Below are 15,436 nucleotides of genomic sequence, written 5' to 3' on the forward strand. Positions count from 1 at the left end.
AAGGTCACAGGTGTCTTCAACATTGGCCAATCATCTTCATATCATTGAAATCACACATGTAACAACACTGTTATTCACCGCTTCTTGCAAACATGCTTTTCTATTTGGGCAACTGATGCACCAATGACTCATGAGCATATTTTTAGACCATTGGCCCCTGGGCACGGACAAAAACAGGCACAGTTGTGTTTTTAGGCATTTGTGTGTCAATGTGCTCATTTTACATGTTCTTCTAGTAATTTTATATCTCTAAGTAGAAGTTGTGTGTCTCTTTGTAGATGTTTTGTGTCTCTTTCGTTAAATGTTAACAGTCACTATATGGAGAGGCTCTGCTCTTTGTGCCCCCTGACCCCTCGGGCCCCTGGACCTGTGCCTGGTAGGCCTGTTAAGTAATCCATCGATAATGAAATAACTGGTTTAAACTTGCATCAATTTACGATATAAAGTTTGTGTAATTGTAACTGCAGAATGTAATGCATACATTTTTTTAAACCTCTGAGAATCCAGGTGTATAAACCTGTCCATAAAATGTGCAGCCTGCGGTTAAATGTCAGGTCATGCAGGGTCAGGTCCCTGCCTGAATGTGTCTGGGCTGCTCCCCTGCATGCTGCTCTGATGCCCTGGTAAAAGGAAATAATGAACACACAGTATAATTAAAGCCAGAAGCCGACATTTGTCATCAATTTCCCACTCTTAATCTGTTGCTTTCAATCAGTAAAATTTAAATGTGATGACTTGGATGACAGATGTTTCCCTAAAAACGTCCCCAAAGTGAGATCAAAATGTGGAATAGTGCAACATCCTCCTTGGACATCAACGATTCCCAGAACCGCTTTAACATTTACCCGCTGTGTCCTTATAGTCAATGTTTTTAAATAAGGATTTGGGCTTTAGAATAAGAGGCTTTTGAGCGGTTACTCTGTCGTGAATTATTTTTTCAGGTCGTGCAATTACATAAGTCTGCGTACAGGACTGCGGTGTCAGAGTTGAGCTCAGTCTGTGTTTTGACGCTGCATGAGCACAGAGAGCACAGAGGAGGAGTCGCACCGTCAACTGTTAGCCTCTCCGGTCTAATCTGGATTAGGGTTTCGTCCAGTCTGCGGCCAGGACACCAATAATCACATTATTCCGTTTTGGATTGACGCCTCATGGAGCGGAAGCAATACAGCGATGTCAAACCGTGGCCACGGCGCTGCCTCGTTTGAGTTAAAGGTAAACTAATTATTTGGATACAATCTTTTTCAGGAGTTTGGAGGATTTTTCATCGAAGATTCGCTTCAATCTGAGCAAAGTTGGATGAATAATTGTTGCCTGCCTGCGGCTGGTGCGCATCCCCCTGTGCAGCACAGCGCACTCTGCAGCATCCAGTCTGAGCACTGCAGCCTGAGCTTGAAGCGCATTTCTGCACAAACCTCTGCCGCTGATATCACACGAGCAGCTGGACAAACATGCCAGATTCAGGTAAGAAGACGCCAGCTTTTTGTGCGATGAAAAAAAGCCTTTATTTTGAAGGACAGGAAAAGCTCAAGCTGACGTGCAGTGATGAATCTTTCAAATTGCTCTTCCTGTTCACAATAAAAAGTTTGAGGGGACAAAAGGGACTATATTTGTCTGTCTGAGTGATGCTTTGGCTCCGTGTATAGCCAACCTCTTTAAGCCAAGGAGATGTAGTCTTAATGATTTACTTAATGACCAAAGCTTCTAATCATATACCCAGACAATCACACTGCCCTGTGCCAAATGTGTCAGGGTCAACGGGCAGTTCGAGGACAAGATTAAAGCTCAGGAATGCCTTGAAATTAATGTCCGGCCTGTCTTTGGAAAGCTCCACAGACAATCCTCATATAATCTCAAAGTATACCAACCGGGATTTTTATGAAATTAATTTCAGGAAGAAACCAAATACTCTGCCTCCTTTTATCCCCCTGTGCTTGTTTAAAAAGGATAGAAAGGCCAAAATGAGGGCAGCGAGGCAGGATTTCAATCTCATGCCAACATCATGGATAAAAGTGGGATTTTCTGCTGGTCACGTCATTTCTTCCTCTTTTAATCCTCATTGATAGACTCTTCAATATACCTGTAGAATCATAGGCAAATACAAAGGACCTCATGTTTGATTGACACATGCAAAGACAGATTTGCCTGCATGTTAGAGGGCATGTAGAGCCCGGCCTTCTAGTTTGCTTTGTAACTTTTTTTTTTTTGTATTCTTTGATTCACGTTTTTCTTTGTTTTATGTTATTGAAATCTGAATATCTTAGGCATCAAAGGCATCCCCTTTGGCCTGGAGAAACTGTGATTCTTTCACTCGTTAATGATTAATTGGAAAAATACTCAAATAGACAAATAGATAATGAAAATAAACTTTAGTTGCAGCTTTAATTTGATCTTTGTTGCATGTACTTGCAGCTTTTCCTTTCCTTTTAACGCTGCTTCTCCCTCATTTGTTGCAGTAATATGTTTATTACAGAACCAGCTCACATCATCAAAGTCTTTTTACATGTCTCTCCTTCATTAACATTTCACTATATTTAGAAATCCCTCCTCTAGTAATAATTAAATTGCTAGAGGACTCCCATGACACTAAACAAAATTTGGGGTTCCAGGTTTTCGTTGTCTGGTGTCATTCTTGCTCCTGCAGAATTTCTCCCACAGTCCTGTCTGGGAATCTGCCGAATCCCTGCTGACTCCGTATTCCACAGAGCAGAGAAGGTTTTCCTCTCCCTGTCAGCAAGAACGGATCCAAATTGACTCCGAAGTAGAAATTGATTAGGGTGATGCAGGGCTGTCTGGGGCCGCATGAGCACCGGCGGAGCAGCACTTCTGCTTAATTAGATCTGACAAACAGCCAAACAGGTTGCTGCTAAAATGAATATCTCTCCCTATAAAACAGAGGGCCGAGGAGTGAGGAGATAACGCAGGAGGCAAAGGGGAGGCTAAATTATGTGAGCAACGTGGTAACAGATCTATAGCCTTGCAAACTGGTGTCATGCAACAACAGCCAATCAGAGCTCAAGTGTCCTAACACTGGTTTCATTTCCTGCTGCTGCTTTAAAGTAAAAATGTTGCCTTTAAACTGCAGAAATATTCAGTTCTGACAACCTCTATTTAATATTTGGTTGTGTAAGGAATCTGGCTGCATCGTTTGCTCTGTGAACAGGAAGATTAAACCCCTAAAACTCTGCCATAGAAACTTCTGATGATGATTTTTCTTACTACATTTGCTCATAAACACGAAGTGATTCAAGACATTTCTAAGTGTAGAAACATGACAAAATGCTTCTTAAGACTCCTGAAGTTATCTTAACTCTGTATATGTATTTTTTATTAGTGTCGTGTAGTGTTGTAGGCATTTTAAAATACAGTGTCTTCTTACGTTGTTTGCTTATTGTGATGTCATTTCTCCGAGAATCTTCAAATGCTTTATTTCCCTACAATGTGTACAACCTCAGAACTACATACTAGTCAGGCTCTATCTATTATGAGTTTTGTTTTCGATCAGTTGAAACCGGATGGTACAAACCTTGACCTCACACGGATAGACTCTTTAAACAGGGAAGCAAAAGTAGAAGGATAAAATTATTATTGCTGCACGATATTAGATTTTTTGCCGATATCTGTCATGCTGATATTTTCCAACCCTTTCTGCCAATTGCTGATTTCGATACTGATATATCAGGCTCATGTTTTTTTCCACCTCATTGCAGAGAACATCAAGTCTCCCCTGTAGTGGAATTGATATCATGCCTTCTCTTATTGTGGCAGATGCAGAAATAACATAATACCGTGCTTTTTAAAAACGTACACATTCACTGGGCAACTAGTTAAACTTAGAAAATGTTACTTACAAATAAATATGAGCATAACCTTTCAATAAAACTGTAATCTTTGGCTTGGATGATGATGCTCCTCCTCGCATGATCGATGCTGCAAATAGCAACCTAGCTGACATCTTGCACCCTTCTTCACGCATGACAGAAGAGGTGTGGTTCATGCAGTGTGCGCACACCCGTGCAGAGTTCATGTCGTAGCGTTATGTTTTTTTCGGGAATCATCGAGCATTTAGGCAGAATTAAAGCATTGTATTATCATATCTGCCGATGCCAATGTCATTTCCGAGACGTGCTGATAATGTGCCGATAACATTGTGCATCCCTAAAAATGATCTTAGCTTGGGTGTCAGTTTATAAACCTGAAATAACTTTAAAATATAGCAAAAGTAGTATTTTTGTGCGTAATAAGCTGAGCTCTTACCGATATTTGTCATTAATTTCATGCTGCACTTCTCTATTGACACTTTGTTTTGCTCTTGCAGCTTGTGACGCTGCATTACGTCTGTGGCTGACAGCCCGCACAAGTAGATGCTAACATATCTGACATGTGTGGAACTGAGAGACACACTGATTGCCCATTCATCAGATTTATTCATGTGCCAAGTGTCGTAAAAGCTTCTTAAATACGGAGGATAATCCGCTATCAGTCTGGGTCGAACGTAGCTGTTGACTTTCAGTGATTTGGGCTTCATGATACTTGTCAGTGACATGTAAACAAGCTGTGAAGGGCTTGTTAAAGATGCATGCACTCTCAAAACCCTGATAGACAGCATACGTTCACTCTTATCATCCACACAAGCAGACGCTTACGCAGATGAAGTTGTTTCCTTGTGTGTTTGAGTTAAATCAAAATGTCACAGAGTTGTGACTTTGTAAAAGTGAGGTTATGATTGAGAAGAAGTCTTAAATATCTGCAGGAAAGATGAAAGCATATAAATAAGCACAAAGAGGAGAGAAAAAATGTCACGTACGCACAAACAACCTTTTGGATCGCGGCTAATGAATTGGATCCTTGCATCTAATTTGGGATTAGTCCTGACTTTGGGATTAAAGTCAATCTGCTAACGACTCCTATGATGATTCCAGAAACAAAGCACTCCTACACCCCGGCCTGATCTCAGACTTTATGTTAGCTGACAGCACACACACACACAGAGACACACAAAGTTTCCTGTATCCCTGCAGAGGAATAAGTAAAAAGGGCAAAGCAGAAGGAACAGAGCAGATTAGAAAGAAAGGTTGAGAGGTGAAAGGGGAGAGAAAATTAGAAAAGGGAGTGAAGACAGGAATAGAAATAAGGTCACGAAGCAGCAGGGAGGCTTAGAGTTAAATGTTATGCTCTTATATGATGTTACAAACGGCTCGTTGAAGCTGTTTAAAAGCCCACATTTTAATATGTTCTCCTTTTTTCTCACCACCTTTCCAGCATCCAACATGATGGACTACAAACTACCCGAGGAGGATGTTACAAATCTACCGCCTCGCTCCATGTCTTTAAGGACGGCTGCTCCGTTGGGTTGACCACATTCTCACAGTTTATTCAAGCCAGCATGGAGGAGAGCAAGCTCATCTTCAGCCTGGACCGCCACGATGAAGGCCCCATCGTGGCCTTTTCCAAAGACAAACCACAAGGCAGGGAGAGCCAGCCTGACCTCACACTAGGGATGGAGCTGGATCTGAGCCAGGGCCACCGCTCCCAGCCCCCGTTCCTGCCTCACTCCCCCTCGTCCCCGGGCTGTCTTGCTGATCTCGCGAAAGAACCTCTCGTCACAGGTAACCTGGTCAAATCCTCCTCCACGGATCTGGACCCGAGTGAGAGCGGCTCTCTGCGAGGCAAACCTCTGCTCAGCCTGGTCAAGTCCCTGAGCACGGAGATTTCCCGCCGGGTCGAGCCAGAGGTCAACCTCTCCAAGTCAGACTCCAAGCTGCATTTACATCCCCGGAAGCAGCTTACTCATCCGAGAATCCCTGAGGCCAAGCCCGAAGCGGGAGGACTGAATGAGGATGACTACTGGGTATGTCCTCCTTCCCCTGGCAGCTTGCCTCCAGCTGAACCCCGGGGAAGCTCCCTGATCGCGGAGCTGGAGGACACGCGGAGGAAGTTTTCTGAGGCCATGCAGGATCCGCTGAGCATGCTGAGTAAGATCATGGGGGATGAAAGCTCTGGTAGCCCCAAGCAAGGGAGGGCCGGAGACTCCCAAGGCAGCTGCGGACGAGACGGAGGAAGTGAAGATGCAGACTTAAAGTGCCGGAGAAGAACTGATAGCGAGCAGAGAAGTTTATGCGACACGCCTCTGAGGAGACTGCAACAGGGCTCATTGATAAAATCCTCCGTCTCCCCTGAGCACCAAACACACAGCAGAGACGGCCATATTGAAATTCGCACTTATGGAGATATGATTCAGGTGGTGGAGCTCCAGAATGCATCCAAAGCCTACACCCGGTCTGGAGTCGCCTTGCCAATCCCATCCCTGCCTCTCTACTGGCTCTTCCCTGTGGGTCTTCTAGCTTATGGTTTCTTTGTGTTGCCCCTCTCCTCCTATCTGACTGGTCTGTCTGTCGGGGTAGCGTGTGGCTTTATGCTGGGCCTGTTTGTGGTTTACATGTTTGCTCCGCGACGCTCATCTGCAAGAAGCAACAAGAGCTCACGCTGGAGCAAATCCAGACTCCTGAACATGGATCCGCTGGATGGAGAGCTCACGGATCAAGAATTTCTAGAGGTAATTGTTGCAGCCAATTTAGACTTGTGTATGTTTGTGTGCGTGAATGTGGGTGTGTGTTTATGGTAGGCACTATGGTTGCTATGGGTTACCTGCACAGCTGTGCTTCATCTGAGCGTCAAATTTGTTTCTTTTTCTTTGGATTTTCACTTCTTGTTGAAGTTGTATCTGTAGTCATCCATCTTTTCTTTGTTTGTTCAGCCATAGTAGATTACTGTTTACTCACAACACTTGCAGAGAGCGGAAAAGCAGCCGCTTAGCTCCGCCTACCCTCTCTGGCAGACCAACCACTGCTGACTGATGGAAAACGCGTCACTAACTGGGCGCCGCTTGTGATTTTTTTCCGCGAAAGTCGCCACAGACACCCAGTCTGTAATACTGCAAATGCAACCTCATTCGGCAATAGAGACTTAACAGACATTTATTTATCTTTAAAACAACATATTTGATAACCCATGTAGAGAGGACTTAGCACTTACAGAATAAACTGATAACGTTCTCAGCTAAAGTAAGATGGTAACAGTGATGAACATGCTAAACATCAGCGTGTCGGCGTCGTCATTGTAAGCTTTGTCATTCTACAGCCTCACAGAGCTTTTAGTGTGGTTGGTTAAGAGCGCCTTGCTCTACATTCGGAGAAACCCAAGCACTTCCTGTTTTGCTGATACTTATTTGACTGTATGGAAATAAGGTTAAAGCTCTAATGTTTGATCTGCACCAACAGCCATGTGAGGCACTGGAAAGCACTAAGACAGCGCTATGATATGTGACTAATAGATTAGATTTGAGGTAACGACAATAAAACCTTCCCAGGTAGGAGGTTAAGCACAGAGAGCAGGTCATTTGGATAATAGTTTTCTCCGAGCACCTTCTGGCAGCCACGCTGAGAGAAGGAACTGGCCTTCTGGCGTATTAAATGCAGAGTTTGCAGGTGCAGAGACGGTTTATGAGGATGGAGGAGAACAACAGGCTCTCCCACAGTGTTAAATGAGACAGATATATTCTGCTATGTCTCGTGTTTCCCCTCCTGCTGAGCTGTGTTGTTGCAGTTTGCACCACTCACTGTGACTGTCCTTTGCCTGAGTAGAGAGTATGCTAGGTTCTCTTATTATATGATAGATAAACACTGAACTGCCTCTAAATGAAGCCTTTTAATAAGGTTCCATTCTGAAAGGAAAGTGTGGACTACAGAGTTAAACCGAAATTTGTTTCCCTTCCAGGGCTGGATGAACGAGACACACAGCTACGACCCTGAGACTTTTCACCCCTCCATCCTCCACTCTGTCTATGTCGCCCTGGAGGGCAGTCGGCTGCGCCTGGCATACCCCCGTGCCAACATCCCCCGGTGGGCCGGGTTTGACGAGACGCCTCACGAGGCTGTGTTCTTGCGTACGCGCACTTACCAGCTGGCTAACTGTAAGGTCAGTGTGTTTATAGACACAAATATCCTCATTTCTGGGTCCCAGGGGAGCAGGCGTGTCCCTCAGGGGGGAGTCAAAGAGAGAGGCAAGGTGACCTCTCAGCTGAACTCTCATCTCTCTGCACCCACATTGTCATCTAACACGGAGGTGAAAGAACAGAAGGATTACTGCCCAAGTGATGATGTGCTGAATAAACTTGACCCGGTGATTGTCCCAGGTGTATATTGAGTTAGTAGCTTCCAAAAGGGCAACCGAATAACACAGTCTAATCGATGCGGAGAGCACTTTGGCAAAGCGGACTGATAACACAATTCTTTCCATCCTTGTGGAAAGAAAATAAAAAGAAAACGACACTTCTCCTTTCCTCTCTGTCTTAGGTGTCTCTGCTGCCGCCTGGTTTGGCTCGCAAGAGGGTTTGGAACAAGAAATACCCCGTCTGCATCACTCTGGCTGAGGGGGAGGTAGGGGAGGAGAGTGTGGTTGAAGGGCAGGAAGAGGAAGAAAGGATGGAGAGATACACCGTCCCTGACCACCAACTTCCTGTCACCTTGTACTTGTTTGGCCGCACAGGAAGAGAGAAGGAGGAGTGGTTCCAGCACTTCCTGTCGGCCTCCCGGGCCGGAGCCAGGAGCAGTGTGAGCGGGGAGGAGACCACAGGTAAGAAGAGGTTTCCGTTCGTAGTGATTGGGAGCAATTTAGTGGGATGAAATGTGTCTTGTGTTGCGTTCACCAGCTCGATCGTCCCTCTCACCCCTCTGTCCCTCAGAAACACCTCTCGTTGGAGACGCTGTTAAAGAAAGCACGGAGGAGCTGCACGACCTGCCGGGCGCTTTAAAAACAAGAACGCTATTGGACTACAGCACCTTCATGACTCAACTGATCGTGACACAGAGCTGCAATCCCCTCCCCAGCCCCTGCCAAAGCGACAAGGGAAGCCCCACATCGCACAAAAAGGTAAATGCACAACACTTGTATTTAGATTCAGTGTTGAGCTTTGCAAGCAGAAATAAGAGCTTCGCCTCTGCTCTACTTTCCTCTGCATGTTGCGCTAATGCTCTACATGACTCCCATTGATCCGAGCTGGTCAATATCAGCTTCTGTTGCATTGTTCTGCTCTACGCTCTGACCAGACGTGTGTCCGGGATGCTGGCTCAGCTTAACACATCTGTGCTGACTTGACCAAATGTCAGTGTGCAGAAATCTGAGGTATCACCTTCCTGGAAGGATATTAATAGGAACTGACTGTGATGCATCAATGAGCTGCTAATTCTGGCTGGGGCTGTTTGCGATGTGCACCCCATGTAGAGGCCGTCTGTCCTGATGTTTACAGGAGGTGGATGCAGAATCAGTAAGAGAGTCAGCATAAATCCAGGTTGAGGATGGTTTAGCCTAGCAAAGGCCTCTCAGTGTTATCAGATCGTATTACCTCTGAAAAATGATTGCACAAACTCGATCTATTCCAATTTATTCATTGCACCCTTCAGATTCAGAATGAAGAGCCTGGATGTGGAGGTCAAGCCGGAGCTGAGCCAAGTGCAGGTCCAGGGGGAGGCTCTGCAGAGGGCCAGCCCACCTGGGTGAACTCCCTGGTGGGACGGATCTTCTGGGACTTTCTGCGGGAGAAGTACTGGACGGATCAGGTGGCTCACAAGATCCAGAAGAAACTCAGCAAGATAAAGGTGTGTGTGTGTGTGTGTTTGTGTGTTTGTGTGGGGGGGGGATTTATTTCTCAAGGTTAGACACTAAATCCGCTTTTTATATTCCCATTCATCTTCATATTTGTACCATTATCAGCATCATCATCATGTCCTATTAAGTAATGACATTGCTAGGCAACACAACAGTGAGCGTGGTGAGTGTAGTGAAGGTCAGAGCTCTTCAAACTGCCACTGGATGACAGGACATGAACATCAGCAGTGGTTTGTGCACAAGGTCAAAAGATGTGACATTAGGCACAGCAACACTGCAGCTCTGTTTCCTCTGCGTGTGTGTGTGTGTGTGTGTGTGCGTGTGTGTGTGTGCGTGTGTGTGTGAGAGGGTCTGCTGATAATGCACTCCCTCCAGCTCCTACAGCAGGAGGTAGGAGAGGGGAGAGTAGCGCTGATGGCGCCGCAGCATCTCATTACTCATTTCCTGCTTTCCTCTTTGACACACACCATCGTTTTTACTCCCCTATCTTGCCTCTCCGTCCTTCACACTCACACACACACACGCACACACACACACACACACACACACACACACACACACTTAAATACACTGCAGGTTTCCCCTGCTCACTTTTTTAGCTACCTCCACTGGAGCTTCTATATTCTCTTACATTGAAAAATAGAAAAATCGGCATGAACCCAGCATGTTTACTAATTTCAGGTGTTGTTTGTCCCTTTATAGTTGCCGTATTTCATGAATGAGCTGACTCTGGCTGATCTGGACATGGGCACTTGTCTACCTCAAGTCCTCAGCACCTCCAAACCTACCCTGGACCGCAGAGGTACACTTGTGTGTATTTACTCTTGTATGTTGTTTTGCTTTAGTACTCATTTTTAGCGATGCTAGCAGTAAGGCTATTAGGTCAATCACATGGTACACACATTCATTGTTCAAGTAGAAGTACAGATACAAAAAAGGCTGTTATAAGTCCTGATTCAAGTACCACCAGCTGTTTCTGTGCAAGCTAACTGAACCTTACATCATATGTAAAGCCCCCTTCCGGTGAAAACCAAGTGTTTAACCTTGTGAACATCTCCATGTGGTGTTCTTCATGTGCTACAAGACATATCAGGGACAACATCAGCAGTCATCTCCACGGCTGGGCCTGTCTGCTTTTAAACTGCAGTGTACCAAGGACAGGCTGAACAACACGCTTTCAGATTGGCAGGTTTGAGACGTCACAAACCTAAGGAGCCAATCCCGTTAATGGACGGGGTGACGCTATGCATATCATTATGTGTAACCTATGGCAACCACTACGGCGATGCTCGAGCCAGCTGTAACCGTCATCGTAATTTTTGCAAACTACTCATGTTAACGTTACTACTGCTAATTACTACATTTTAAGCTCGCTAAGTTCCTACAAGTCGCCACTAAACGATGGCAGAGACGTGTTTTGTTTTCACGACGGAGGGGGCGGTTGGAAATGTGCAGAGTGGGCGGGGACTTAATGAGGGAAAAGGAGGGACATACTTTGGGAGGATCTTTACAAGGTCATTGAACTTACTTTGCAGAAAAAACATATCAGACACAATTTATTATTTCAAGCAGAGCATTTCATATGTCTTAAAACATGACTGGAGCTGATTTTTAAGAGACTATCAAAGTCACTCTAAACCTTAAATATGTCTTTTATGTCGTTTTCATCATGTGTAATCTGTCGTGCTTGAAATGCACTGATAAATACACCAAGCAGTTGTGTTTTCTATGTTTAATTGTTCCATTAATTTAGGTTTAAATCAGTCTTGATGTTGTAGAGTCAGCACACGATGATGCAAAATAATAATAATAAATGATTCCCCTCAGATGCATTGAAGCTAAAGTAAGGAGCCTGTTTTGTACAGATATTTCTATTAAAATTAAGGCAGTAAAAGTAAACAGTTGTCAGAAATAAACAGATACTTGAAACTCTACTCAAGTACGGTAACTAATTATTTGTACTTCACTAGTGTTGGATGGATTGCTTGCACCAGCAGAGATGCTAGCTTGGTTATAGCTTGTTTTTGTTTCCTTCTTATGTCACATATGTGGAAGAGACACAAAATAAGGTTCACCCAACAGTCACTGCCCAGATCTCTTGTGTCAGACACATTCGTGAGGTCAGCTCAGCCCATGATCCCATTTGTTTCATTATAGAGTTTGTCGTGCTCGCCCTAAAAGCTTTCCATTGTCTCCCGCCTTAGAGATTAGCAATCCTCTTGACTTGACTTAGCTCAACTGACAAAGACATCCCTGAGCTTTCCTATGTTTGACTCGTGTCCTTTTTGCAGCAACACAGTGCAAGGCGTGAAGAGAGATGTTCCTTAAAAACTCTCTGGCTTTAGAAATCTCAATCATCACCTGTTTCCTGTTACCTGTTTCCCCCTCTATCCCCAGGCCTGTGGCTGGAGCTGGAGTTGGTGTACACAGGCTGCCTTCAGATGACCCTTGAGACTAAGATGAACCTGTGTAAGCTGGGTAAAGATGTCGAGGACGAGGCTCACAGTGTGCCAGAGATGCAGCAAATTGGGTTAGGCCCATCTCAGTTTACTTTCCTTAGATATTACAAGTAGTCTGTAGATGCGTAGGTGAGTCTTTTTTTATACTTTGCACTAAGAGGAACCACTGTTTTTTTTCCAGCTCTAAGCCCAGGCTGTGTGTACTGGCCGATAGTGATGAAGAGTCATCCAGCGCAGGCTCGTCTGATGAAGAGGAAGTCCCCCTGTCTGAGTCGCAGGGGTCTCCAGGAGAAAAGAGCACTGTGGTAGCAGCTGAGGGGTAAATTTACAACTTTAAACCACAGAGATTAAATACACTGTGGATTACAGGTAAAAAAAAAGATGCACTCACATGTCTTCTGAAGTATGTTACACTAAGCTATATGATGATGTTACAGCATGAGTTTGACTTAGTGTAACAGGATAAGAACAGGTGAGTATAATGACCTTAAAGGAGCAGTTCGCCTCTGGAAAAAGCCGCTGTCAGTCAAAGCTGGTGTTCTCTGTAATCGTTAGAAGCAATAATATTAGAAATTGGCGCCATAGCTGTGGAGAAAGTTGTACAAACAGCTCGTGGTTTCGCCCATTCTAAATTCCTACAACACCCAGTGTGCATTGCGCCCCTCCCTCTGAAAGCAACGGCCCAGCGAGAGACGCTGGAGTGAAATACTACCGCTTCTCTGCAGGCAGCGGCTCAGAGCGGGACAGAATCGGAAATATGACAAGAATATACCGGTGGATCGTCTAAAATATCTTCAGGTCTGCAGTCTACATTTCAAACCTGACGATTTTGAACGAGACATGACATCGGAGGCGGGTGCCCTAGATTGAGGAAGTGTAGTTTAGCGAGCTCCCTGGCCTCCGTCAGATGATGGGTTTTACGTAGTCTGCCGGGGTTTTCCAGGGCCCATTGGAGAAGCAGATAGCGTCCTCCAAAGGCACAGAACCAAGTTGCATTTTCTTCTACCATAATGGCATAGCTCCCCATAATAGCACGATAGGACTGAGGTTGAAAATCGACGAACTGGCCCTTTAACGATGCTGCACTGATTTAATTACGGCAATGCGCTGCAGCTTTGCCTGCTACAAGTCAAAATTCTAGGGCCTTGTCCATACATTTACATCTCATTTTAAAAACATTCAAACACAACCTTCATTTGACAAATGAAAAGAACGACAAGCAAGCAGGCGATAAAGTCTAAACCAATGATATGTCAAACTCCATAGAGGAACATTTGGAGCATGTTTATTGGGCTTATTTTCCATAAAACACAACTTAAAAATGCTCCGATTTATTTTCAGACCAACTGTCATAAACTGCATTTGTGTTCCTATCATCCTGCAGGCACACTGGGGGCAGCACCAGCAGGAAGATCTTGAGATTTGTGGACAAAATCGCAAAGTCCAAGTACTTCCAGAAAGCCACAGAGAACGAGTACATCAGGAAGAAGATAGCTGAGGTGTCCAACATGCCTCTGATGCTCAGCGTCGAGGTCTTGGAGCTCTCTGGCACTCTGGCTGTCAACATCCCGCCTCCCCCTACTGACAGGATATGGTACTGAGTTTCTCTCTTTGTCATTTCATACCAACAGATCCAAAGGTCTTTTCAGTCTCACTTCATCTTTTTCTCTCATTCTGTCCCTTCAGGTACAGTTTCCGGGTGCCTCCCAGGTTAGACCTTCATGTGCGTCCCACGCTCGGGGAGCGGGAGGTCACCTTCACTCATGTCACCGAGTGGATCGAGAAGAAGCTGCAGTGTGAGTTCCAGGTGAGTCTATCAGTGAAGCATTTTCCATCCATTATCTATAGCGCTCATCCTGTTCAGGGTCACGGGGTGCTGGAGCCTGTCCCAGCCGCCATTGGGCGAGAGGCGGGGTTACACCCTGGACTGATCGCCATTTAATCACAGGGTTTACACATAGAGACAAACACTCTCACAATCACACCCACGGGCAATTTTAGAGTCACCAATGAACCTAACGAGTCTTTGGACTGTGGGAGGAAGCTGGAGTACCCGGAGGGAACCAGCACATGCACGGGGACAACATGCAAACTCCACACACAAAGGCCCCCTTCGAACCGGGGTTCGAACTAAGAGCCTTATAGCTGTGAGGCGCTAACCACTGCACCTCTACGCAGCCCGAAACATTTTCCATTTCATTAAAAAGGTTAAAGCTTTGCACCGGGCGGCACGGACCCTCACACAGCCTCATCACTCTACATTATTGTAACAATCACATCAAGCCTGCTTATCTGACCTTATGCATGAACATCATGTGGATTATAACCTCTGGTCATTGTACATTGTCGCTCTATTTCATACACTAAACTTTTGCACACTCATGTACATACTTTACAGCTCTTTTCCAATTAGATATACTGTACGTCGTTTATATAATATGCTTCTATATCTGCATTGCTTATTTTTATTCTATTGAAGTTTATTTAACAGTAGGAGTACTTCTGTTGACTTTATTTAACCTATTTCACTTTGTTGCTCCCGTTCTGATTCTGATAATTTTCCGCCCTTTGCCGCTCAACAGAAAGTGTTTGTCATGCCCAACATGGACGACCTATATCTGCCCCTGATGACATCCGGCCTGGACAACCCGCCTGCATCCCACCAATCCTCCATCCACTCCTCATCCCAACAGTCCTCCATGGAGTCCCAGGAGTACCTGTCGGAGTAACAGCAGATGGCTTTATTGTGATGCTAGACGGGCGTTGTGCACTTATTGCCATGAATCTCTGATGGATTCGGAGGCTGCTGCAGCTGGGTACCGGCTCTGTGTTTACGCTGAGTGTGTTCGCTGTAACCAGTGCAGGATAGACGCCTCCTGAAGGCAGCACGGCAGAGATAGTGGGGCTGTGAGAGTGGTGCTACAGTGCCCCCTACTGTGAAGATAACTGAACTGCACCTATACCCAGTCAGAAACACAGATACGCTGGTTTTCCAAAGGGGAACTTTTTTAATTTAATTTGGACACTGATAAAAGGTGCGAGACTGAAAAATCTGATTTCTTTACTGCACGTTAAATCATCGAATCAATGATGTTGACATCTGTCTTAAAAGAATGCATCCTTCCATCTTCTAACCCACTGGTCCTGTGAAGGGCTGCGAGCTTGAACAAACTAGAAACTGAAAAACATGGAGCTGTTGATCTGATGACAAAGCTTCCCTGGTGCATGTAATTTTTTAACAGTGATATGCTCGTGGATTTATCAGTGAATAAAAACTTATTCAAAACTGTTAATATTTGTAAAATGTTGTTTTC

The 15,436-nt window shown here is 45.0% G+C and overlaps 1 protein-coding gene across 1 annotated transcript; it reads left to right on the forward strand.

Annotated features, from left to right (window-relative positions):
* Positions 1 to 1,096: 1,096 nt before the first annotated feature.
* On the forward strand, positions 1,097 to 15,372 carry LOC138602694 (testis-expressed protein 2-like). The gene is made up of 12 exons (XM_069674225.1): positions 1,097 to 1,461; positions 5,260 to 6,553; positions 7,774 to 7,974; positions 8,352 to 8,631; positions 8,741 to 8,928; positions 9,459 to 9,653; positions 10,366 to 10,465; positions 12,061 to 12,193; positions 12,304 to 12,441; positions 13,507 to 13,716; positions 13,809 to 13,929; positions 14,705 to 15,372. Exons 2-12 carry the CDS (start codon positions 5,384 to 5,386, stop codon positions 14,849 to 14,851), a joined length of 2,883 nt encoding a protein of 960 aa, XP_069530326.1. The 5' UTR covers positions 1,097 to 1,461; positions 5,260 to 5,383; the 3' UTR covers positions 14,852 to 15,372.
* The last annotated feature ends 64 nt before the right edge of the window (positions 15,373 to 15,436 follow it).

This window comes from Semicossyphus pulcher, unplaced genomic scaffold (genome assembly GCF_022749685.1).
Source record: "Semicossyphus pulcher isolate SPU_LCO1_2020_fin unplaced genomic scaffold, fSemPul1.0.p SCAF_23, whole genome shotgun sequence".
Taxonomy (NCBI): Eukaryota; Metazoa; Chordata; class Actinopteri; order Labriformes; family Labridae; genus Semicossyphus; species Semicossyphus pulcher.

Bases quoted from the DNA above. Each gene is read 5' to 3' on its own strand.
- LOC138602694 (XM_069674225.1), top strand. From the start codon at position 5,384: ATGGAGGAGAGCAAGCTCATCTTCAGCCTGGACCGCCACGATGAAGGC. The intron at 6,554-7,773 runs GTAATTGTTGCA...TTTCCCTTCCAG, and splicing joins CGGATCAAGAATTTCTAGAG to GGCTGGATGAACGAGACACA. The intron at 13,930-14,704 runs GTGAGTCTATCA...GCCGCTCAACAG, and splicing joins AGCTGCAGTGTGAGTTCCAG to AAAGTGTTTGTCATGCCCAA.